The sequence below is a fragment of the Cololabis saira genome, chromosome 23 (genome assembly GCF_033807715.1).
Source record: "Cololabis saira isolate AMF1-May2022 chromosome 23, fColSai1.1, whole genome shotgun sequence".
In the NCBI taxonomy this organism is placed as follows: Eukaryota; Metazoa; Chordata; class Actinopteri; order Beloniformes; family Belonidae; genus Cololabis; species Cololabis saira.
The window spans coordinates 10494872-10518899 of record NC_084609.1 but is presented as its reverse complement, the minus strand read 5'-3'; the positions used below and the strand labels follow the sequence as shown (position 1 = coordinate 10518899).

The 24028-nt window shown below is 40.5% G+C and overlaps 1 protein-coding gene across 3 annotated transcripts in view; it reads left to right on the top strand.

Annotated features, from left to right (window-relative positions):
• The first annotated feature begins 1063 nt into the window (after window positions 1-1063).
• Window positions 1064-24028, top strand: part of si:dkey-97m3.1 (fatty acyl-CoA reductase 1) — a 71494-nt gene continuing 48529 nt past the window's right edge. The window contains exon 1 of one of the 3 annotated variants that reach the window (XM_061714364.1): window positions 1064-1145. In XM_061714364.1, the coding sequence (XP_061570348.1) occupies window positions 1137-1145 (9 nt within the window). In that variant the 5' untranslated portion in view covers window positions 1064-1136. Of the gene's footprint in view, window positions 1146-15123; window positions 15365-16971; window positions 17105-24028 lie in introns of those variants that run through there. The other 2 variants (XM_061714366.1, XM_061714365.1) reach the window with 2 other exon arrangements.

Genomic DNA, 24028 nt, shown 5'->3' with positions numbered 1-24028 from the left:
GTCCCTGCTCCGAGTCCGGCTCATTATCAGACTCAGACGACTCAGCGGATTGTCTTTCTTCTCCTGACGCAGGCGTAGCCGTTGTTGCGGCTATGTCTTCACTTGTTGCGGCTCTGTCTTGACAAACGCAGGCTACTTTGGCGGTATCGTTTTGAGGAGGCTTGACGTATTTCCGCTTTACGTACATCCCAGTGGAGAGCGTGCACTGTGATAGGTCTCCTCCTTTGACAAAAACAGCTTGTGTGGATTTTAGGGAAGAAGAAAAAAGAGCAGACCTGAAAGTAACGAGTACTTTTCAGCCTTCCTAGAAATTTACTTGAGTAAAAGTAAAAATATTTGTCTTGGAAATGTATTCAAGTAAGAGTAATAAGTACCAAAGAAATCTAATACTCAAGTAAAGTACAAATCCTCTGGATATGTACTTAAGTACAGTACTCAAGTAAATTTACTCCGTTACTGTCCACCACTGCCTACAGGTGAAGGTCGGAACATTAGAATATGGTGTAAAAGTTAATTTATTTCAATAATTCAAATTAAAAAGTGAAACTAATATATTACATAGTGTCATTACATGCAAAGCAAGATATGTTAAACCTTTATTTGTTATTATTTTGATGATTGAATTGTTTATTGATTTCATAATATAGAGATTTTTTCATTTGGGGTTTTCATAAACTGTGAGCCATAATCACCAAAATTATAACAAATAAAAGCTTGAAATATCTCACTTTGAATGTAGTGGGAAATAATATATTTGTTTCACCTCTAGTTGAATTTACTAAGAATTAAGTTTTGCAATATATTCACATTTTCCGACCTTCACCTGTATATTATTACATCAATAAATAAGAGCATAATATGTGTCCGTATTGGTTCAATACGGAATGCAACTTTTAATTCCCAATTACGGAACAATTCCGTATTTTAAGGGACGGGTGGCAAGCCTAACCACACCCATCAGCAAAATATGTGAATGGAGAGGGGGCGTGGCCGGTGGGCGTGTCTGGGGGCGTGTCCAGGGATGATTGACACCCCCGTCTCTCCCGGAGTTTCATCTTCGTGCTCGAGTCCGTGCAGCCGCCGTAGTCTGCAGACGGACGGGCAGCCGCAGGAGGAGCAGCCTCCAGCACCGCTCCATGTCTACGGTAGGACGCTCATCTCCGCTCCACGGGCCGGTATTTACTCTCCACATACAGACGGGATGTGTGTATCACGTTTGGAAATTGATTTTTTAAGGAGCATCATTCAAGGGTTTCGTTGATGCATCCACTCATCCGGGCTGCAGGCGTGAATGAGGCTCACAACCGGCAGGTTTTACTAAGGTCTTGGCTTGACTGTGGTTTATTTTTATTTAGATGTTAAGTGTGGTTGCTGACTGTTTTGTTGAGAGAGACATAAGCCATAAACGCCTCCGACAGCAGGGCGGCGTGGAGCCGCCGCGTCAAGCCACCTGACGGCAGCGGCGAGGGGACTTTCAAAATAAAAGAACCATCTCATTTATGCTTCATGCAACTTTCATGTGAGATTGATTGATTGAATACCAAACGATTGAACTCGCCTGCCGACAATAATACCGTCATTTTCAAGATTTCAGGGCCAATTTGTACTTGCATCAGTTGAGGATTAGTTGTCCTGCATGTTTTAGATGTTGCCCTGCATCATCACACCTGATTCTAATGAATGGTCGTCATCAGCTTGTCATCCTTGTATCACGGTGTGCTGAAGCAGAGTAGCATCTAGAACATGCAGGACAGTAGATCTCCCATGGTTGAAGAACACTGTTTTAGATGCATTTGAATGGTTTTTTTTTTGGAGCCCGTGAATGATGTCACAATAGGGCTGGGCGATATGGACCAAAAGTCATATCTCGATATTTTCTAGCTGAATGGTGATACTCGATATATATCTTGATATTTTTTCTGTGCCATAATTGGGGTTTCCCCCAAAGCATTATAGCATAGCATCTCTGTTAGCTTCATTTTTTTCTGAGGCAAACCCTTAAAAAAACAGTCAGTTTTAATACAAAGCCTCGTGCCAAATGTCACACAGGTTCCTTTATTAACAGAGGTCTGCACAATATCAAAATGTATAAAACAAATGAAATAAAAATAAACTGCCTGCATATATAGAATAAAAATGCTTCTTGAATAAAATAAAACAAATATCCCTTTCTTGCATAACAATTAAATTAAAATACACTGTACAATTAATACAATGTAGACAGTAACAGGCAGACTTTTCCACTGAGGTTGACAGTTGTGCAAATAACAAAACATTTGTGCAAATCTCAAATAAAACATTCAAGTCAATTTGTCACAAAATAAGCTATATCAAAATCATTTTTTTTTTTTAAATCGATATAAACGATATTATCTCGTACCATATCGCGTTTGAAAATATATAGATATATATTAAAATCTCGATATATCGCCCAGCCCTAGGTCACAATATGAACATTAACAAGATTAGTAGTGTTTATTCATAAAATAGCCTACACTGATGCTTAAGCTATCTTGTAGTTCTCGAGACCGGTCTTGGTCTCAAGACTACTTTTTTGTGGTCTTGGTCTTGTCTCGGACTCGGATAATTGAGATGCCGTTGCTCACCAAGGTGACAGAATCTGGTGATCACCAGTTCTTCCTCTTGTTAATGTACAGTTTCGTAAACTATTTGTATTTTGCATCTGATTTAATGTTTTTGTGCATCTGCATGTGTGTCTGTATTTAATTACAGTTTTGTGTTTTATAACGGCCTTGTTTGAATAAATATATGACATCATTGGCCTTTGAATAATATTTGCATATCGTTGTGATTGATTAAGTATTAGGTCTATTTCAGTGATGCTAATATACGGTGTAATTTGGCTACTATAATTATAAATAATGCAATTTCAAGTCGATAATTGTATCTTTAATATTTAAAATTCACGTTTCATCTCCAAATTAAGTCCAATTTAAATCAGTAACATTTAATATTCATTCCTTTTCTGAGGTGGAGGGGGGGGGGTTGGAGGCTGGTGATTCTGCTAAAAGAACTTTGGGACTAGTTAGTAGTCGTGTCAATCCTTAAAAGCACTGGAGTCAATCCTCCAATAGTGTAGAAATAGCAGTAGTGCAGTCACCACACATATCTGATCTCAGCTGATGATGGAAACATTTATAGAGAGTTCAACATTATCATCCACTTCTCTGTGTTATTGTGCTGCAGTTGAAAACAAGCTCATATGGAAACTAGCTGAACCAGGATGATGTTCTACAATCACGCAAGATGATGAAATAACTAGGTTTGTTGTTTGTCTCGGTCTGGAGCTGAACTAGTCTTGGTCTCGGTTTAAGCGTTTTTGACTAAAAGTCTAGCATCAGTTAAGGATTTGTTCTCGTTGCATTTGAATGGTTGGTTTTTGGAGCCTGTGAGTGTTGTCATAATATGAACATTAACAAGATTAGTAGTGTTTATTCATAAAATAGCCTACACTGATGCCTAAGATATCTTTGTGTACATCCAAGTAACTGTGTACTGAAGCAACAAGATACTGCAATGGCTTTGAATCAATTCATTATCAACTGAGTGTATATGGGCTTTAAAAAAAACATCAGACGTACAGGACTGTCTCAGAAAATTAGAATATTGTGATTTTCTGTAATGCAATTACAAAAACAAAAATGTCATACATTCTGGATTCATTACAAATTAACTGAAATATTGCAAGCCTTTTATTATTTTAATGTTGCTGATCATGGCTTACAGTTTAAGAAAACTCGAATATCCTATCTCAAAATATTAGAATATTTTGGGAATCTTAATCTTAAACTGTAAGCCATAATCAGCTATATTAAAATAATAAAAGGCTTGCAATATTTCAGTTGATTTGTAATGAATCCAGAATGTATGACATTTTAGTTTTTTTTAATTGCATTACAGAAAATAAAGAACTTTATCACAATATTCAAATTTTCTGAGACAGTCCTGTATAAGTGTAAGGACGAGCAACTTTGATAACATTTTATTTTTTTAAACCCTCACCGGAAGTAGTGCGTCATCAACCTTTCCTCTTGACGGAGAGAAGAGAGCGAGAGCACGGATTTGAGATCATGACAATGTCGCTCAATTGTTTTCTGTCGTCACAGTGATACAATAACACCAACTGTGTGGAAATGGGAGACGCTGATACTCTGTGATAAATCCATGAATGAGCCCGTAGTTTCCCTCTGCGTGGTGGTTTTGTGATGTTAAATCGACGCAGAGCCTACGGCGTAGGTTACGCGGCGACGCGCACCCTACGCCGTAGGCTCTGCGTCGATTTAACGCGGGACCATAAATCAGGCTGAAGTCCTGATGACTGAAGTTGTGCATGTGTGAGTGAGCTGCCACTAATGTTCAAACCTGCTCTTCCTCCGTCACTGCGAGCTGATTGCATGCACTTTATTACTCAGGGTGTGAAGTATTGGTAGGGTGTTGCCCTGGAGCATTTGGTGTGTTCATAATGCAATGCCAAAAGGGAAAAATATCAGCAATGATCTTAGTAAAACAACTGTTGCTACCCAGAAGTCTGACGAGGAATTGAAAAGGCAGATTTCTGTCATATTAATTATTTATATATATTTATTCATTCATTCCCACCCCCTCATGTCCGAGCCAGAGACAACTCATTTCAGCTGCTTGTGTCACCAAGTCTCCTTCGTTTGGTCTCCAGCCACATGGCAATAGTTGCGGGTACAAAAGCTCTTCTTCTTATAGTGAATAAATAAATGGACGTATGACTTATATTTACATAAATACATATCTAAGCAAACCAGGCAACACCAGGAATAGCATCAGGGGCGTCAATTGGGTATGGCAAGGTATGGCAGCCGCCACACTTTGGCTTCAAGGGAAAATGTAAATGTTTGTTTTTTTTAAATACATTTATGGAATTACTCTGTCTATTTGTATTGATTATTCTATTATTTAATACATATAAAATAACTACAAATGCAAATCAGAACAACATGATCGATTTCACTAGTTATTATACACTGCAAAAACTGAAAATCTTAACAAGAATATTTGTCTTATTTCTAGTTAAAATGTCTCATTTTTAGTCAAAAAAAATCTCATTACATTTAAGACAAGACTCAAAAACTCAAAAAACAACAATTTTCACCTGTTTCAAGTAGATTTTCACTTAAAATAAGTAGAACATTTTTTCTGCTTGTAATGAGAAGATAAATCTTGTTCCACTGGCAGATTTTTCTACTTATTTCAATTGAAAATTTACTTGAAACAGGTGAAAATGGTCAAATAAGTTATTTTTCTGGCGATGACTCTTGTTTTAAGTGTAATGAGACTAAAAATGAGACATTTTAACTAGAAATAAGACAAATATTCCTGGTAAAATTTTTTGTTTTTGCAGTGAGCGAGACTACATTTAAAAAAGTTCCAATTTTCTTAACCACACAGATAAGCTACATTGCAAACTTCTGTGATGAGTATTTGCTGGACGTGTTGATTGATACTCTAGTTAAGTTCTGTGACTCGTAACCTTGCCATACCTTAGCTTTGACTGAATTGACGCCACTGAGTTGCGGGTACAGAAGCTCTTCTTCTTATAGTGAATAAATAAATGGACGAATGACTTTTATTTAAATAAATAGAATAGAATGTCTTTATTGTCATTTGTACTGGTACAACGAAATTGAATGCAATCTTCTTTAAGGTGCATGGTTTAAAAAATAGATATATTAAAACAACAACTATTTAAAAATAAATAATCTCTAAAAGGACACAAACAGGAAGACAACATACAGTATTCACATTTGACAGATATTGCACGATTCTATGGCAGGTATTGCTCGGTTCGGTCAGTATTGCACATGGAAAAAGTCAGTTTGAGTATTGAGTGTAGTTATGGCTCTGACATAGAAACTGTTCTTGAGTCTGTTTGTGCGTGATTTCAGTGTCCTGAAACGTCTGCCTGATGGCAACAGTTCAAAATACATATCTAAGCAAACCAGGCGACACCAGGGACAGCATGATTGGTGGTTCAGACAAAGGTTTTAATTCACAGTGCCACATTTGATTAAAAACAAAATACAGCAGGTCATTATAAGAATTTGTGCCACGATTTGGGTTTATTGTACAGCCATGAACTAATCCAGGTGCCTTGTCCAGTAAATATGAGGTAGAAAACTTTCTTGAGTGCAGAGTATTTTTGTTAACCTAGAAATCTAAACGCCGGCATCAACAAAGAATAACTAGTTATGTTAGTAATGAAATATATCATCATGGTGATCTGTTTTTTTTTCTCTAATCTTTGTCTCCTATAAGGAGTAAATAGAAATGTCTTGCTGTGATTTTGAAGTCTGGATCGTAGCAAGTGCTCATCTTTAAGTAATTATGGCTTATATTTCACTCTGATACGTGTAAGTTCCTGTAAATGCACACCCACGTGCTTAAGTATGGGCTCCCCACGGTATCTGTGGTCTCGTAAAGTGATGCAATCTCTCCGCGATGCTCGGTCCTCTGTACTGATCCTGACTTCTGATGGCCCACGTCACCGATGCTGGGCTGTGTTTGAACAGGAGAATTTTTAGAAGTGAATATATTTGGCAACAAAGACCTGGATTTAAAAAGAGTCCCTCTTTTCGATTTCCTCGTTGAAACTCTGCTGTGTTTACACGTGTGCAGCCTGTTCTCCACAGCTACAACTGCTGCTGCAGACTCCACGTTAGACCGCTCCTTTATTTCTTTCAATGCAGGTCTCCATTAATCTTTGTGCCCAGGTGATTTCCTACATATTCATACAGTTGGAGACCCGTTTGGAGCCGTGTTTTTGGTGAATCCCAAAGGTTTGAGGGGCATATTGTGGTCTACTGCGAGGCGGGGTTGCAGAGCAGGGTCATGGATCAGCAGTCTGAGCTGCTATGAGAAGCCGTTAAAGCTGTATTACGTGGATGTGTTCGTGAAAACAAAGTTATCACGTCCAGCAGGTATATCTGTCGTGTTTACTGTCTCGTTTTAGTTTGTTGGTATTTCAAGAATGTCCTGCTAAGCCGTTTAGCAGACCTTCATGCCGGCGTTCTGATAAATGAGATAATGCAACATTGTGCGTTGCACTTTGAAGCTTTTGTCACGGGTATGGTGGATGTAGGAACCAGATGCAGGAGAGAAGCAGGAGTTGCAGAAATAGTGATTTATTAACTTAAACAAAACCAAAAAACCCAGAGCTTAAACATGACCAAAACTACAAAACCTGACATGGCGGGAGGAACAGTACGGACCAGCAGGGAGCAAAGGAAAGACGAGATAAACGCAGAAGGATTGACGAGACACAGGTGCAGATGGGAACCAGGGAAGTTGAGACGTAACTGAAACACAAAGACACGGGTTTCAAAATAAAACAGGAACTAAATACGAATACCATGACAGCTTTTGCAGAGTTTGAAGAATGAAAATAACAATTATAAGTTAAAAGTGACTAACATGGTGTTTATGCATGGTGTGACCTCAAGACACGCCAGATTTAAGGTCCAGAGCCATCCCATAGTCCGGCCCTTGTTCGTTAGATTTTCTAACTATTGTGTGGAAAAAACCTGCAGAGGTGCTCATTTTTGTGAAAATAAACTTCCAGATATCTGCCCTTTTTATGTCTTTTTCACTTGATCAGGTATTAGTCTTTCCAAAAGTGTTACAGACAGGATTTTGCTTGATTGGGGGGAAAAAAAGGAAAAGCCAAAGCAACCCTCAAGGCAGTCTGAAGTCAAGAAATGTAGCGCGAGTTTTCACAGCGTTGTCAGGAAATGTCAGTGGAAGCTAAGTAGGCCGTTTAATCCCCGAAGTCACTCGTTGTCTGTACAGAACTGGCTTCATCTGTTAGTTTAAGGATTGCTTGGGATGTGAGGTGAAACAATGCTGCTTCTGCTGGTGGCACAAACGCTGTTGCTGGGATGGAGTTGGTCAGCCTCCGACTGGAAAGTGGCCTGATGGAGTTTCCCTGGCCAGGACACTTCACCCCACATTCCCCCCATGTCCCAAGCCCGGGTAAACGGGTGAGTTGTTCAGGTTTGAAACTGGCGTAAAACCTTTAGCCATTTCAAAATGAGGAACAGGAGGATCCAGTGTGGCGACACCTGTGCAGGAACAAGCTGGAAAACATTGCTTTTGCTTTTTGAGAAACTCCAGAGTTCATTGCTATCTTTACAAATCTTGGTGGCAGATATTAATCTTTCCATTTGCTGCTGCACAAATAACTTTTTCTTACTTTTAGTTATTTGGCTCAGAAGTTCAAGATGTACTTGTTTGGTTTCTTGCTCGGTCAGTCTCTCACTTACTCGTTTATCTTTTCTTTTTGTGGGCGTCTTTGCCTCTGGGGCGACGTCTCTTGTAGCTCTGTGAGCCAGCTTCATCATTGTTGATGTTGTGTTGTAAATCCACACGTTTGTCGCAGTCAGGGGTCCAAAGTTACTCAGGAAAGGGGAACATTTACAGTCTCTTGTGCCGTTTTAAACCAAAACTGTTGGGCCCTAAAATAAAGGCAAGATATGCAACTGTGCACGTGAGGCTTTATGCTCGCTGCAGTTTAAAAGTGTGGAGATTTACTGCCTGTGCCTTCCGACTGCAGGTCCGGATGGTTCTGTTTTCTGTCAAACAAAAGTGAAAATTAACCGTTTGGCATAAACTAAACATCTGCGCGAACAAGCATTGGAAAGAAAGTTGATGTGCCGCCGGCCGTCGGGTTTGCCATTACCTCCCAGTCTGGCTTTAATGACCTGTTGTTGTCCTTTTCTGGTGGGAGGATCCACAGACATTTATAGATGGTAGGAATAAATGTGCAGGAGAGGAGGTGGAGAAGATCCCACCTTCCCCATGAGGACAGTCAGAGGTGTGTGTGTGTGTTAAGACGATGGTTTTACTGAGAACTGCAATCTGCTTTACTCTGTGGAGCGAAACTGTTAAACGGCTTTTTCTCTGACTCTTTAAAGAGCAGACTTTAAAAGCAGCACCAGAGGACCTGGAGGGTTGGACAGCAGCTTGATAATCACCTTCATGGCCGGTGGATCGATGTGCAGGACTCGTCAGGATTGTGTAGGAGGGCTGTGCACCAGCTCGGGGAACCAAAGGTGGAGGGGTCGGTGTGGTCACTGGGGCCACGGTCACGACTAAAGGCTGAATTATGGTTCTGCGTCAAATCGACGCCGTTCCTACGCCGTCACCGTGACGCCGTCGGGAACCCTTCGGACTTCTCCGTCACTCCATTTCGCCGCGGTGCAGTACCCCCCGTGACCGCTAGTTAGCGATCTTTTCCTGAATGGTTTATCCGACTTTTCCGGTCACAGTGAATGAAAGGGATAAGGACAACTATTGTGCAAAAAAACTAAACAAAAAAAATCACACATACATGAAGAAAAGAGCGCTGAAAGTTCACGACTGCTTCAAATCGGAAATGCGTTGCTACCAAGCGAACCAATCACAGCCCTCTCGGTCTGCGTTTGGTCTGCATCGCCTCGACGCGTAGTTACAATTTTTGGGAGGTGCACGTCAGTGACGGCGTCAATGACGGCATGTGGTACGCGTTGGCGCGTTTACCACGGCGTAGGCACGGCGTCGTTTTGACGCAGAACCATAACTCAGCCTTAACAACCGCATCACTTTGGTAGTTTTGCAAACTTTCCAATGGGACGGCTGAGATTTACAGTTTACAGATGTAACTCCCTGTTCGCAGCGTTGGATTAAGGCCTGTCTGTACATATCGCCCTTTTAGTTCAGGTAACTATTTATTATTTAAGAAAGTTTTCAGCCATCTAAAAACTCTGAATTCACATTTTCTTCTGCTGTATTTTTCTGTGCGACCCCATTTTCTTGTCGAGTATTCATGGTGATAAAGTTGAGAGCTAGATGACATCCATCCATTTTTGTGCACAGGTGTTGTTCCGTTGAGCAGGTAGTAGTAGGCCGGTAAGGAGATGGGTGATATCCTGGGGGCCAGTGCCACAAATGCAGGTACCGGTAGTTGGATTTGTAGTGTATCCCCATTTCACCATTTCCACCTTTTGTTCGTTCAACTTTGCTCCCGAGGCGGTTGAGACACTTCCATTTAGCCCATGTTTCATCCTTGCCGTCTGGGAGGGTTTGCGACCCCATGAAAGACGTCTGTGTTCAGAGGTGTTGGTGACGAGCCGTCACACGTAGGTTGACGGTGTCTTCAAACACAGGCGGGAGGTGGGAGAGTTTCAGCCCCATTGAGGACCCGTATTTAAACTGCGAGCGTTGTCAGGTGTACTTGAGCTGCGTCGGGAGCAGTTCGACTGCTGGTGGGTGGACGAGCACAGAGAGGCACAATGATGAGCACAATTCAGCTGGATGATCATTTTAAATTAAAATTTTACTGTGAAACAGAGGAAAAAAAGTCACATTTCTATCTTTTATTGTTTTATATATGCACCCTTCAGCCCAAGTTGTGGTAGATTTCCTTGTTTTACGCCCCAGATTGTTCTAAACTTGCGTCGTACATCTCAGCACAGTCAGCAATCGGTTTAACCTGTTCTCAATTTAAGAATTTTGGAAACACTGGGTTGAATTCGTGTCACCATCGAGAACAGACTTTCTCTTAAATAGTAATATATTTTAAAGCTGCTAAATTACTACTTTTGAACAATTTAGAGATGCCTGAATTGATTAAACATAGAAAATGAATGAATCAAAATGAATGTTGAAGTATTCCTGAACAAGGCCCGTTCCCAACTTCTGATCATCATTTTCATACATTTGAAGATGCTTTTTTAGACTATAAGTAAAACGATTTGATAACAACTGGTTGAGATTTATATTTGTATAAATTTGAGGCCATTTATTTGACGCAAAGCTGCCAGGAGTCTTTTTCAAACTGAAGTCTCCATTGAGACGAACGCGGGGAATCTCGTCCTCGTTTGCCGTCAATGGGTCTGCAGGTCGTCGGCGTCCGGACGGGGATTTTGAAGCCGGACGCCGATCGCCACGTGGGCAAAGGTGTCAACTAGGGCTGGGCAATATATCGAGATTTTAATATATATCGATATATTTTCAAACGCGATATGGTAATGAGACAATGGCCCGGTTTCCCAGATCAGTTAAGTAGTTCTTAACAGCGAAAGACTTCTTTCAAACCATCTTAAGGAGCCTGTGAAAGAAGTCTTTCGCTGTTAAGAACTACTTAACTGATCTGGGAAACCGGGCCAATATCGTTTATATCGATTTAAAAAAAATATATATATTTTTTTTTTTGATTTTGATATAGCTTATTTTGTGACAAATTGACTTGAATTTTTATTTGAGATTTGCACAAATGTTTTGTTATTTGCACAACTGTCAACCTCAGTGGAAAAGTCTGCCTGTTACTGTCTACATTGTATTAATTGCACAGTGTATTTTAATTTAATTGTTATGCAGGAAAGGGATATTTGTTTTATTTTATTCAAGAAGCATTTTTATTCTATATATGCAGGCAGTTTATTTTTATTTCATCTGTTTTATACATTTTGATATTGTGCAGACCTCTGTTAATAAAGGAACCTGTGTGACATTTGGCACGAGGCTTTGTATTAAAACTGACTGTTTTTTTAAGGGTTTGCCTCAGAAAAAAATGAAGCTAACAGAGATGCTATGCTATAATGCTTTGGGGGAAACCCCAATTATGGCACAGAAAAAATATCGATATATATCGAGTATCGCCATTCAGCTAGAAAATATTGAGATATGACTTTTGGTCCATATCGCACAGCCCTAGTGTCAACTACAGGCTAATCTAACAGATTTAGAGGCTTTTTCTGTCACCGTATTCCCATGGTGATGATCAATGGCGCCGGTGACCCGAAGAGGAGGTCACCTGAACATGAGAGCCGTAAGAACGTGAGAGCCGTAGAGTAACTGAAGTCAAAAGTCCGCTGGGCGATTCCTAGACTGCTCATTTCCAAGAATGTCGACCTGACAGCCTCACGGTCGGGTTATTGGATACCTGAGGGTAGAGTCATGAGGTGTGCTTGGATGTCCGGCGCCTCCTCCACCTCCCGCTGGCTGCTGGCGGAGGTTTCCAGAATCCTCACCGCTCGGGCCGATCCGGGCCGATCTGGGCCACCTATTCTTCATTTCTTTTCAAAACCCATTTGATTAAATGAGCAGGAAGTGCGTCTGAAGTAGACTAGTAGTTCTCCAGACCGGTCTTGGTTTTTTTGTGGTCTTGGTCTTGTCTCCGTCTCTCCAGGTCTCAGACTCGGATAATTGAGATGCCGTTGCTCACCAAGGTGACAGAATCTGGTGATCACCAGTTCTTCCTCTTGTTAATGTACAGTTTTGTAAACTATTTGTATTTTGCATCTGAGTTAATGTTTTGGTGCATCTGGATGTGTGTCTGTATTTAATTACAGTTTTGTGTTTTATAACGGCCTTGTTTGAATAAATGTATGAATAACATTTGCACATCGTTGTGATCGATTAAGTATCAGGTCAATTTCAGTGATGCTGATATACGGTGTAATCTGATTACTACCATGTAGTTTCAAGTGGATAATTGTATCTTTTAATATTTAAAATTCACGTTTCATCTCCAAATTAAGTCCAATTTAAATCAGTAACATTTACTATTCCTTCCTTTTCTGAGGTGGAGGGGGGTGTTGGAGCTGGTTATTCTGCTAGAGGACTTTGGGACTAGTTAGTAGTCGTGTCAATCCTTAAAAGCACTGGAGTCAATCCTCCAATAGTGTAGAAATAGCGGTAGTGCAGTCGCCACACAGATCTGATCTCAGCTGATGATGGAAACATTTATAGTGAGTTCAACATCATCATCCACTTCTCTGTGTTATTGTGCTGCAGTTGAATACAAGCTCATATGGAAACTAGCTGAACCAGGATGATGTTCTACAATCACGCAGGATCAGGAAATAACTAGGTTTTGTTTTTGGATCTCGGTCTTGAGTTGAACTAGTCTTGGTCTTGACTTAGTCTTGATATTCTCTGGTCTTGGTAGTGTCTTGGTCTCGGTTTAGGCGGTCTTGACTGAAGTATCAAGGAGCAAGACCAGAGGAGAAACGGGAGAAACGACGGCCTGTGAGTTGAACAGATTGAGCTGTAAGATGGACATGAGGTCAGCCTGGCGGAGCAAATACAAAGATGTCAAACAGAAAACCACCTCTAAGAATTTTCTTGGTTCAACTTTTTCTTATTTACTGAAAAAGCTTTTTTGGCTTTGATCTGGTCTGATAAACACGATGTTTGATGTCCTTGATCCACGTCTTCACAAAAGCTTTGATTCTTACACTTTAAAACCTTTAATGTCAAAACTCTGATTTTGAGCGGAGATACTTTGACCCACAGTGACGCCGTCTGCTGCTGTTGCTGCTCGGGAACATTCAAACACGTTCGTCTCAGCTCCGCTTTCATCATTTCCAGTTCTTAAAAGGTTCTCTGGCTGTTTGTCAGCGCGTCACATGGACGTGTCGCCTTTCACCCAATGAGAACAACAAACCTTCCCGTGAAGGGAAGCCGCAGCAGCCTGGCGGACTCGCCTGGCCGGCTGCTCGGGATGTTTGCAACTAAAGTAAAGCGTCACAAACCAGCCGTTTATGGGAGTTAAGTTGAAGGCTCCTCCGGGGTTTCCTCTGAACTGATGTCGGTCCGAGGCTCCATCAGGGACTTCTGTATCTGGGTCTCGTTGGACGGACGCCCAGCAGCGCATGTCAGGAACAGAACAGCCAAAGTCTGACACGGTTTTCCCTTTTACACTTCAGACTGGGGCTGTTCGATTAATCGATTTTAAATCGTAATCGCGATTATGTAATTAGAACGATGTTAAAACGTGAAAATCGTAAAATCGATTTTTCAATTTTTTTTTATTTTTTTTTTACCTTGTCTGCACACATATTAATGATTGATGGAAATACCTCTCAATACCTGCGACAAGTGTCCCATCGGAGAGGCTCTTTAGTGTAGGAGGGGGCGTTGTAACATGCCACCGGGCATCCCTCAAGCCAGATGCCGTAGACCGGCTCGTGTTCCTTGCAAAAAACTTGCAAATGTGAATAGCAAATGTAATGACTGACATTACACACCTCTACCTCCTTCATGGGTTGCATTATTATTTAGCATGCAAAGACCCAGTTTAGTTTAATTAGAAAATGTCTTGTTTTATTTAATTGGAAATATAACTTACTGTATGTTTGCAAATGCTGATTTGCTGATTTTTTTTTTTTTTTTTCAGAGATAAAACTTTATATTTTATTATATTTTTTAAAACTTTTTTTCAACTTATTTTACAGAGTTTTGCACTTTATTCATTCATTTTTGGTTTAATAAGAGCAAAGTTTACACTTAAAGCCCAATGGGGCAAATGTTCAATAAAAAAACAGCATATTTGAAATCATTTCTTTGAGTTTTGTCAATTCACAAAATAAACGTAGTCGAAAATCGGATTTTGAGAGAAAAAAATCGAGATTTTATTTTTGGGCAAAATCGAACAGCCCTACTTCAGACTTTCCATCTGAGGCCATTTCCCCTCCCGTTCCCGGCGGTTTAGTTGCACAGAAGCGCGATGCGTCCGTCCAGGCTGGATGAGGAGCGGGTGACGGCAGACACTCCCTTTTGCTCTGCAGTTAACCGCAAAGCCGTTTGTTTTGATAAGAATGCGGTCGGATCAAAGAAGGTACTCAGCCCGGTTTATCTGGTGTTGCATTAAAGGCTTTTAGCAGGCTAGTAATGACCTTTTCTTGCTCTCGGCTCGTGGCCAGTCATTATTTTTGCTCTGGGCTCCATCCCTGAGCCGATCGGGGAGATAACCTTCAGCAACAAGCTGCCAGTGTTTCCTTGGAAGATCTTTATGAGCTGAGCATGGGGACGAGGCCGAGGCAGAACTGCAGACCTGTTGCTCCACAACGAGGCTCGTCTCACCGCCCGCTTTCACAATGCATCAGGGAAGGCTTTGCAAGGATGATTAATTTATCCCTTTCCCTTATTTAGGTCAGGAATGTAGGAAGTGCAGCGTTATCATATAACTTTTCCAGTTTCACTGCTCTCATTACGCGGCTGCTGCCGCCCGGTGTTTGCTGACAAACCCGTTTCATGAGAAGCTCCCGTCGACGCAGCTCTCCCTGCATCGTACCAGAGTCTTCCAGCTGCTCGGAGTCGGCACACAGACCTGCCTCCCTCGAAAGGCGGACGGCTGATTAGAAAGTGAGGCGAGAGGTTGCAGCTACACACTTGATAATCGGAGCCATTAACCTCGGAGGTGATTACTGAGCCGATGAACTCGGCAGCTGGATGTAAATGAGTCGTCTAAGTAGCTGCTGTGAGTGACTTTCACCTCCGCTGAAGAGGCTGATCGGGTCGGAGCGGTGGATCGGAAGAATCAGGAATACTGCAGGTCTGTTTATTTCATTGTACTGAAGCAACAAGGTCTTTGGTGGCTGATGCTACAAATAAGAATATTTCCCTGCGATGGTGGCAACGATCTGATGTTTAATACCAGGGGTTTGTTCAATATATTGATATGAGAAATTACACACTTGTATACCCTTCTGAGACAACGTTTAGGGCAGGGGTCGGCAACCAGCGGCTCTAGAGCCATATGCAGCTCTTTAGCGCCGCCCTAGTGGCTCCTGGAGCTTTTTAAAAAATGTTGACCTTTTTTTTTCCTTCTTTTTTTTCTTCCTTTTTTCTCATTTCGACTTTTTTCTTGATATTTCGACTTTTTTCTCGAAATTTCGACATTTTTCTCAACATTTCGACTTTTTTCTCAAGATGGTACTTCAACATGAGTCTTGACAGTCGACTTTTTTCTCGACATTTCGACTTTTTTTTCGACATTTCGACCTTTTTCTCGAAATGTCGACATTTTTCTCAAGATTGTACTTCAACATTAATCTCGACATTTCGACTTTTTTTCTCAACATTTTGACTATTTCTTCGAGATTTCGACTTTTTTCTCAACTCGACATTTCAACTTTTTTCTCGACATTTCGACTTTTTTCTCAAGATTGTACTTCAACATTAATCTCGACATTTCGACTTTTTTTCTCAACATTTCGACTTTTTCCTCGACATTTCGACTTTTTTCTTGAAATTTTGACTTTCCTCGACATTTCGACTTTTTTCTCAACTCGACATTTCGACTTTTTTCTCAACATTTCGACTTTTTTCTCGACATTTCACCTTTTTCATTTTTTGCGGCTCCAGACATATTTGTTTTTTTGTGTTTTTGGTCCAATATGGCTCTTTCAAAATTTTGGGTTGCCGACCCCTGGTTTAGGGTATGTTTGAGGGGGAGTTGGAAAGTTGGATATTCTTTAACAAAACAAGATGCAGGTATTTGTGTCTTATTAGTCCCGACTGTGTAACATTTGGTATCAGACCAGCTCAGACTGAATTTTAAAGCACCGTAAATCACGACCTCTCCTTCTCTGCTCGTGCCTCGGTCGTGTGCCGGATCAGTGGCAGCGCCGGGTCCCGGCCGGCCCTCAGAGACCACATCCTCACTCCAGCCTCAGGAAGAGAGCAAGCTTCTCTTTTAATCTCTCCACTTAGTCCAGCATCCAGCAGTCAGCCAGAGCCGAGTGCATCGTCTTTACACTGAAACTAACACACACACACACACACACACGCACAGACTTACACAACCACCCTGTTCTTCTGGATCTGCATGTTTGCCTTCTCTCAGGGAAATTAACCACAACCACTCTGCTGATTTTAAAAGTGAGGAGCAATGTGAGAGGCTTCGGGCGGATGTTGCATGCAGTGACTACAAAGATTGTGATAGATAGTGTAGAATTTCCTTTTGCATCACTGTGAATGATCCACGAGCAGTTTAAGTCTGAAGTCATCCCTGGACGGGCGGGTTTTTGGGCCTCTGTTGTCGTAAATCATGAGTGTTTCCCTTCAACTCCATCCTGGGTAGCGATGTGGACGGACCGGATGGATAAGATGCTCGCACGGCTCGTCAGCACACGAGGTGCTCTGTCATTAACTCGTCTGTCGTCAGCAGAGGGTGAAGCCAGCGGCCGCGTCCCTGCTACAACATTAATTAGTGTTACGTGTCCACTGTAATCTATCTTTGAGTCGGATACCTGAGGAAATCACCCGGTCGCAGGAGTTGCTTTTCATGCAGGTGAGTTGTTGGTTTCAGACTGGGATTTCTACTGAAGCTGCAGTTTTTTGCGTGTTTTAAATGTGAACAACCACCGCCATAACGACAAAACCCGGCTCTCGGTGGAAGATGAACGGTGATACCGCAGCCCACGCCTCCCCTCATTACAAAACCGGCCTGGGTGGATGAGCGGGAGGCTCTTGAACGCGTCTCGCCAGAAAACGGCGGTTTTCCTGGACCTGCAGGAAAAGCTGGACCCGCTGCTTTCGTCTCTGGGACGGATGTTTCCTGGTGGCTGAAAGAATTATATCTCTGAAATCCTGCTGGTTGTGAATCGAAGGAAGAGTGTCCTGACATGTCTCACATAGGGCTGGGGATCGATTCAAATGTCAAGAATCAATTCGATTCCGATTCTTAAGATTCAGAATCGATTATCAAGATTTGATTCGATTCCGATATTGATTTGGGTTAGTGTTATTAAAACAGTTTTTTCAGCTGTTGCATGAATTATATGACTGTAGTTATGCAAAAATCTTACCACTAGTATTATATTGAGATTAAACAGCGAGTATTGGCAGCTAATGATGCTGTAAGGACCAATCAGCTCCCAGAATGCTGATAGAACTGCTTTCAGAAACATCGTGTGGGTCAGAATTACCAAACAGATCCAGGGAGGAAACGGAGACGTATGAAATCGGTTTTATTTTTTCCCACATTCCGTTTTTATTTGTTCCATTTTCGGTCTATTTTGTTTTTTAATTTTTGAGCATTTGGTTTTTAGCATTTTTTGCAAATGTAACCCCAAGACAGTATATAAAGTAATGAAATATAGACAATTTATGCAATTATAACCTAACACTTTAATGTTTTCATACCTTTAAACATATTTAAAGGCAAAAACATGGCACCAGTTATTCTCGTGTCCTTTTTTTTGGAATAAACAAAAAAAAAAAGTTGTAATGTAATGATGGAAAAAAAATAATAAATAATAATAAATAAAAAAAAAAAAAATTTAAATCGATCTTTAGACATATGAATCGATTTTTAGGAATTAATATGGGAATCGATTTAGAATTGAGAAATCGATTTTTCAACACAGGCCTAGTCTCACACATTCATTCCCGCTCCTTCACTAGACGAGGCGCGGAAAACTACATTGAGATTTTGGACTTTTGAGGGATGAATCATCGTTTTCCACAAACAGTAACCGGGGTTTTATCTGGAAAAGCACTTGAGATGTTTTTGTTTTTGGTTCATTTCTTAGTGACGGAGATGTCACTCCGCTCCTCAGCCCTGTTATTTCTGGGGTGATGTGACGATCAGAGTTCTTATGAAACAGGAAATAAGATCATACCATGAGGTTTTATTTTCCGGTTCAACTTATCTTCCAGTACTCATGTTACTAATGTTTTTATTTCTGCTCGTTGTTAACACATATTCACTGACCTGCTGTTTAATTCAGCAAAGTCAAGAATAGGGCTCGGGATCAATTCAAATATCAAGAATCGATTCGATTCCGATTCTTAAGATTCAGAATCGATTATCACACTTTGATTCGATCCGATATTGATTTGGGTTACTATTATTAAAACTGTTTTTTGAGCTGTTGCATGAATTATATGACTGTAGTTATGCAACATATTAATACTAGTATTATATTGAGATTAAACAGCAAGTATTGGCAGCTAATGATGCTGTAAGGACCAATCAGCTCCCAGAATGCTGATAGAACTGCTTTCAGAAACATCGTGGGTCAGAATTATCAAACAGATCCAGGGCAGCAAACAGAGGACGAAAGAAATCGCTTTTATTTTTTCCCCATTTATGAGAATTTGGTTTTTAACATTTATGCAAATGTGCCCCAAGACAGTATATAAAGCAAAGAAATATAGACAATTTAGGCAATTATAACTGAAAACTTTAATGTTTTCATACCTTTAAACATATTTAAAGGCAAAAACATGGCACCAGTTATTCTCGTGTCCAAGAAAATATTCCTTTTTTGGGCATAAACAAAAAAGTACCAAAAGTTGTGATGTAATGATGACATTTTTTTTTTTTTTTTTAAATCGATCTTTAGACATATGAATTGATTTTTAGGAATTAATATGAGAATCGATTTAAAATCAAAGAATCGATCTTTTCAACACAGGCCTAGTCAAGAAAGGAAAAATTGAAAGGAGGCAAGTTTTGCAGCTGATTAACACCTTAAACTGAGAATGACCTCACTAGAAACAGGTTGTGTTGAGATATGGGGGGCGTTTTTTAATAAGAGGCCCCATCTTGGATGCTGAAATCGCCAACCAGCGAATAAAAATAAGTCTGTGTTTTACAACATACCATACGACTCATTCTGTCACCACACAACAGCTGAGACGATTAAAACTATGCTTTCGTTGGCATCTCTTCACTCGCAGCAGTGCTCAGCTGTGATTGGTCGGTGCCCTGCACACAGTGAGTGTGCAGCGTTCAGGACGGGTGCTCCCGTGTCTGCAGCAGGTCCAGAGATTCATCCTCGTCCATTTAAAACATCATTAATCTCACCTCTATATCCTGATCCCTGTGGCCTAAAGATGTCTGAGAGTAGTTGATTATCTTCTCCTTGAGCTAAATTGCACAGTTTAGTTGTTGTTGTTTCCAAAGAGCTGCTGTCTTATATAGACTATAATATTTAGATGGCCTAAACGGAGCTTAACGTGACCCTCCACGAGCATCCGTGGGATAAAAAAAACAACCAGTGCCTCCAGGAAACGTGGTTGAAAATATTTGCTTCCCCTCTGGATGATGGAGGATAAACTCCCAGTGAGTGCGTTTGTAAACGGCAGTCAAGTTTATTCTGCCATCGATTTTTCTCACCGAATAAATGTAGATATCTGAAATCTGAGGTGTTTTAATTCTGCTGGCGGCTTGAAACCAAATATTGAATTTACTGTTAAAAGACAAAATATGAAATGGGGCATTTTTACATTTGAAACCCCCAAAATACTGAAATGTATCATCCCAACGTGTCTCATACTCATCTCACACACACACACACTGCAATTACATGGCGTTTGAATACACTGCCCCAGACAGTAGGAAGTAGGACAATTATTCCCCTGTGCTCAAAATCTCATTTTATATCGAATACGACAAATTGCAGGTAGAGAAGAGAAGCGTGTCAGCTGCTGCCTGACGCCTCATTACCGCCAGGAAGACGGGAAACTCTCCCGGTACTCGAGAGTGGCGGCCTGGGTTGTTACTGCGACGACCTCTCGGCACGGGGGTCGTCGCCTCGCTGCGGCGTTCTGGGGTTGGGTTTCCAGCCTGGGTTTGATCCAGGCGTGAAGGAGATGCCGTCACCCCGAGACAGCTGCTGTGATTACAGATTACCAGACGGCGTAGCGACATGTGAGATCACCTCGATGAGGAGCAGCCTTCATCTGAATCTAGCACGTGGTTTAAAAAAAGATTGAACCAAAGAGAGGCTGCTTAAGTGCGTGTAGCCTGCGGCAGATTTAATTAATTCTAATTAGATTAGCATTTATCTGCCTTAGGAAAAGGAGGAGGAAATGCTAACCTTACCTGCTGATTTTATTCAGTAATATGCAATATTGACTTTATGAAGTTGAAATTAAATGGGATTATGAACAGAGGTGTCAAGTAACGAAGTAAAAATACTTCGTTACCTTACTTAAACTTACTTAACTACTTTTTACTTTTACTCCTTACATTTTCACGCAATTATCTGTACTTTTTACTCCTTACATTTTAAAAACAGCCTCGTTACTCTATTTCATTTCGGCCTTTAATAAAAACTATCCAGTTAAATTGCTCCATCCGGATAGAGTGAATTTGGTTGTGGTTGTTTCAGATGTTCTTGTCCAGTTTTGTTCTTACATCCGTTCCCTCAGATTCCTGCAACTAAACTTGGATGTACATTCCAATAAAGGTTAGGATAAATGATAACATGCCTCTGAAGTTTGACTTTTTGCACCATTACAATACTTATAGGCAACTAGTCATCATATCTGCTGCTCTCTGAAACACATGTTAATGCTCAATAGTACACATATATGGTTCTTTAATATATTTGCATTATACTAAGATGCATTCATTTTCAATGGCTTTTGTCCTTAATGGCTTTTTTCCCCCTTACATTACTTTTACTTTTATACTTTAAGTAGTTTTGAAACCAGTACTTTTATACTTTTACTTGAGTAAAAAACTTGAGTTGATACTTCTACAGGAGTATTTTTAAATTCTAGTATCTATACTTCTACCTGAGTAATGAATGTGAATACTGAAGACACCTCTGATTATGAAAGGCACCACTTTCGTGGCCGTCGTGCAGGACGTTTGGATTAAACTGTATCTGTGTAACCGGTGCGATCTTTAGTGGTGTGCGACGCGTTGTGTTTTAAACAGATGGGACTCAGACCAGCAGGACTCTTTTGGAGGAAATCTCTGTTTATTTCCTGACAAGGAAATAAAACAACAAAACCTCCAGTCAAAACATGCATCCAGTTGAGCCCCTACACAGATAATAAAGAATATTATGATAATACAAGGGAAACCCAAACTGTGGTCTATTAGACTTCACATCACTCACCTCTCCCATTGACATCAGTAACAAAAGGGGAGAGGTGAAGGCGGGAAAATCATTTATACAGGTGGGGGGGTCACAGAAATGTCCGTAGGGGGAAAAACAAACTAAAACACAAAGGTTCCACATGTATTCTGGAGGTTTGACATGTCAGGTATACTAAAATAACAGATTTTGGTGATTATAAAATATAAAATAAATGCACATACACAAGTGGAAAATTAACTCTGTTACATCTGCTGCTAAAAGTGAAGCCCCAGTCATGACGAAGGCTCCACCGTGTGCAGGAGATTGATGCTGTCATAGTTTAAACTTGTGCTCTGCTGCAAACTTTGTTGGTTTGGAGGAAGTTGACGCTCGCATCTGCAACCACTTTTACCACGATAAGAGGTTTCCTAGATACGATACCACAGAAACCTTAGATGGAGAAATGCCAATAATGACGCCGTTCAGATGAACAACGCAGCTTCAAGCTGAGAAACCAGGCACTTTGTTTTCAAAGAAACTAATCTGTGGAGACAAACAATGGTTCAGAAGCAGAGTCGGTGTGTCCTCGGCGTAATCCTCAGCCGGAGCGGATGCTGTTTGCGTTTTCTCTGGGGCTTTCCATCCTTTAGATGATGCAACGGTCGCGGTTAATTTAATGTTTTGTGAAGTTGGAGTAGGTGCAACAGAAACAGTTCCTTTTACCCTCCCTTGGGTGTCAAAGAGTCATCTAATTGAATCCTGTGATCAGGCCATCACACCACCCTCCTCTGCTCTTTCCCCATGAAGAAAGACTTGCACATTTCCTGTTCTGAAATTGTCACAGAGATAAGAACCAGAACTCTCCTTTAACTGAATGGCCAGTTTGTTGCACCCAAAATTAGAAATGTCCTCGTTCAGATAAGAGCCGTATGTCCTCGTCGGTTTGCGTTTGTATACAAACACCTCACGATTGTCTGAAGTCTGGGTTATTTTTTTCTTCTGTGAAAGAAGGAACTTTGAAAAAGCATTTGTAGTGGAAACGACTAAATGAATCAGATTCTGTCTCTTGGAGCAAATGTTTGGTAAATCCTTAACATGAGGTGATGCTGTCATAGGTTGGAGTGTTGTTCCACTTTGCTGCAAACAAGAACCTTTAATTGATTTTGGCACTAAACTTCATTTATTCACCGACCCAACCATCTGCCGTTCCACTTATTTTAAGTTTGCACAGTGCGTCCTTCCTTTTATTCATGCAGCTCTTTCAGCAACGTCTCCGCGCCGTTCTCTTTGTACATCAATAGGCTTTAAAGATCTATGAAGTTACAGGGACCCGTTGCAAAACCTTTCCTTGTCATTTAAATTGTTCAAGCATTTCTTGTTTTACACAATCCCATCATAATCTCCTGTTCTCTCAAACCCCAACCAGTCAAGGTTTCCTCCTTATCAGGGGGAGCTTTCCTTCTTTCCTCAGGACCAGAGATCCAATCAGAACCTCTGGGTTTCCTTATTTAGGCATAAATATTTTTTAATTGTCTTTTTAATTTGACTAATTGTGAATGAGCTGAATATTATTGCCCTTAGCAAACTTGTATGTCTTGTTTTGGTATTTAGGGCATTCGATTTGATTGAAAGTTTATTTGAGGATAAGGAAAATAAGATAAAACGGAGAATAAACCAAGAAAAATGCATCAGTTAGATACTCTGGATAAACCATCTTCTTAATCCCAACTTTTCCTTGTTTGTTTAGTCTGTCCCAAACTCCTTTTTATATCGTTCTTATTTAATATTTTCCTAACTTTTTACTAGTTAGTATTATTTCAGTTAACTTTATATCTACGTTCAGATTCTTTGTCATCCCCTGGGTAGCCATGGACTATTCTTATATTAATAACATTTCTTAATTATTTAAACTGGACAGTTTTTATGATATAATAATTTTAATACGTCAATTAATGTATAATATGCCTTGTCAACATCACGTCCCAGTCTTGTAGCATCAAGTCCTCTTTACTGCAGCGATGGACTCCTCAGTAAATAACTGCTTATAAATAACCTTGTTACTTTTTACTATAGTCGCTCTCATTAATCCAGTAATTACCATCAAGGTTAACATTTATTAGTCTGCCACTTACCATATTTACAGTAATTGTCAATAAAGCTGAATTGGATCATAAACACGATTATTTTAATAACAATTTAAGCCTTTGAGTGAAGGGGACATTAGTTTTAGATATTTTCCTCCTCTGATGTTTTTTCCCCAAACACAAATAAAGCACCTTTTCAAGGTTGTGGATGCTTCTTTAATTGATTATTACTGAATGATTCCAGTAATTGCCTCATGACCAAGGATGATTCCTGCTGTCTGGTCCAGGGGTTAATTCTGCTCACGTCAA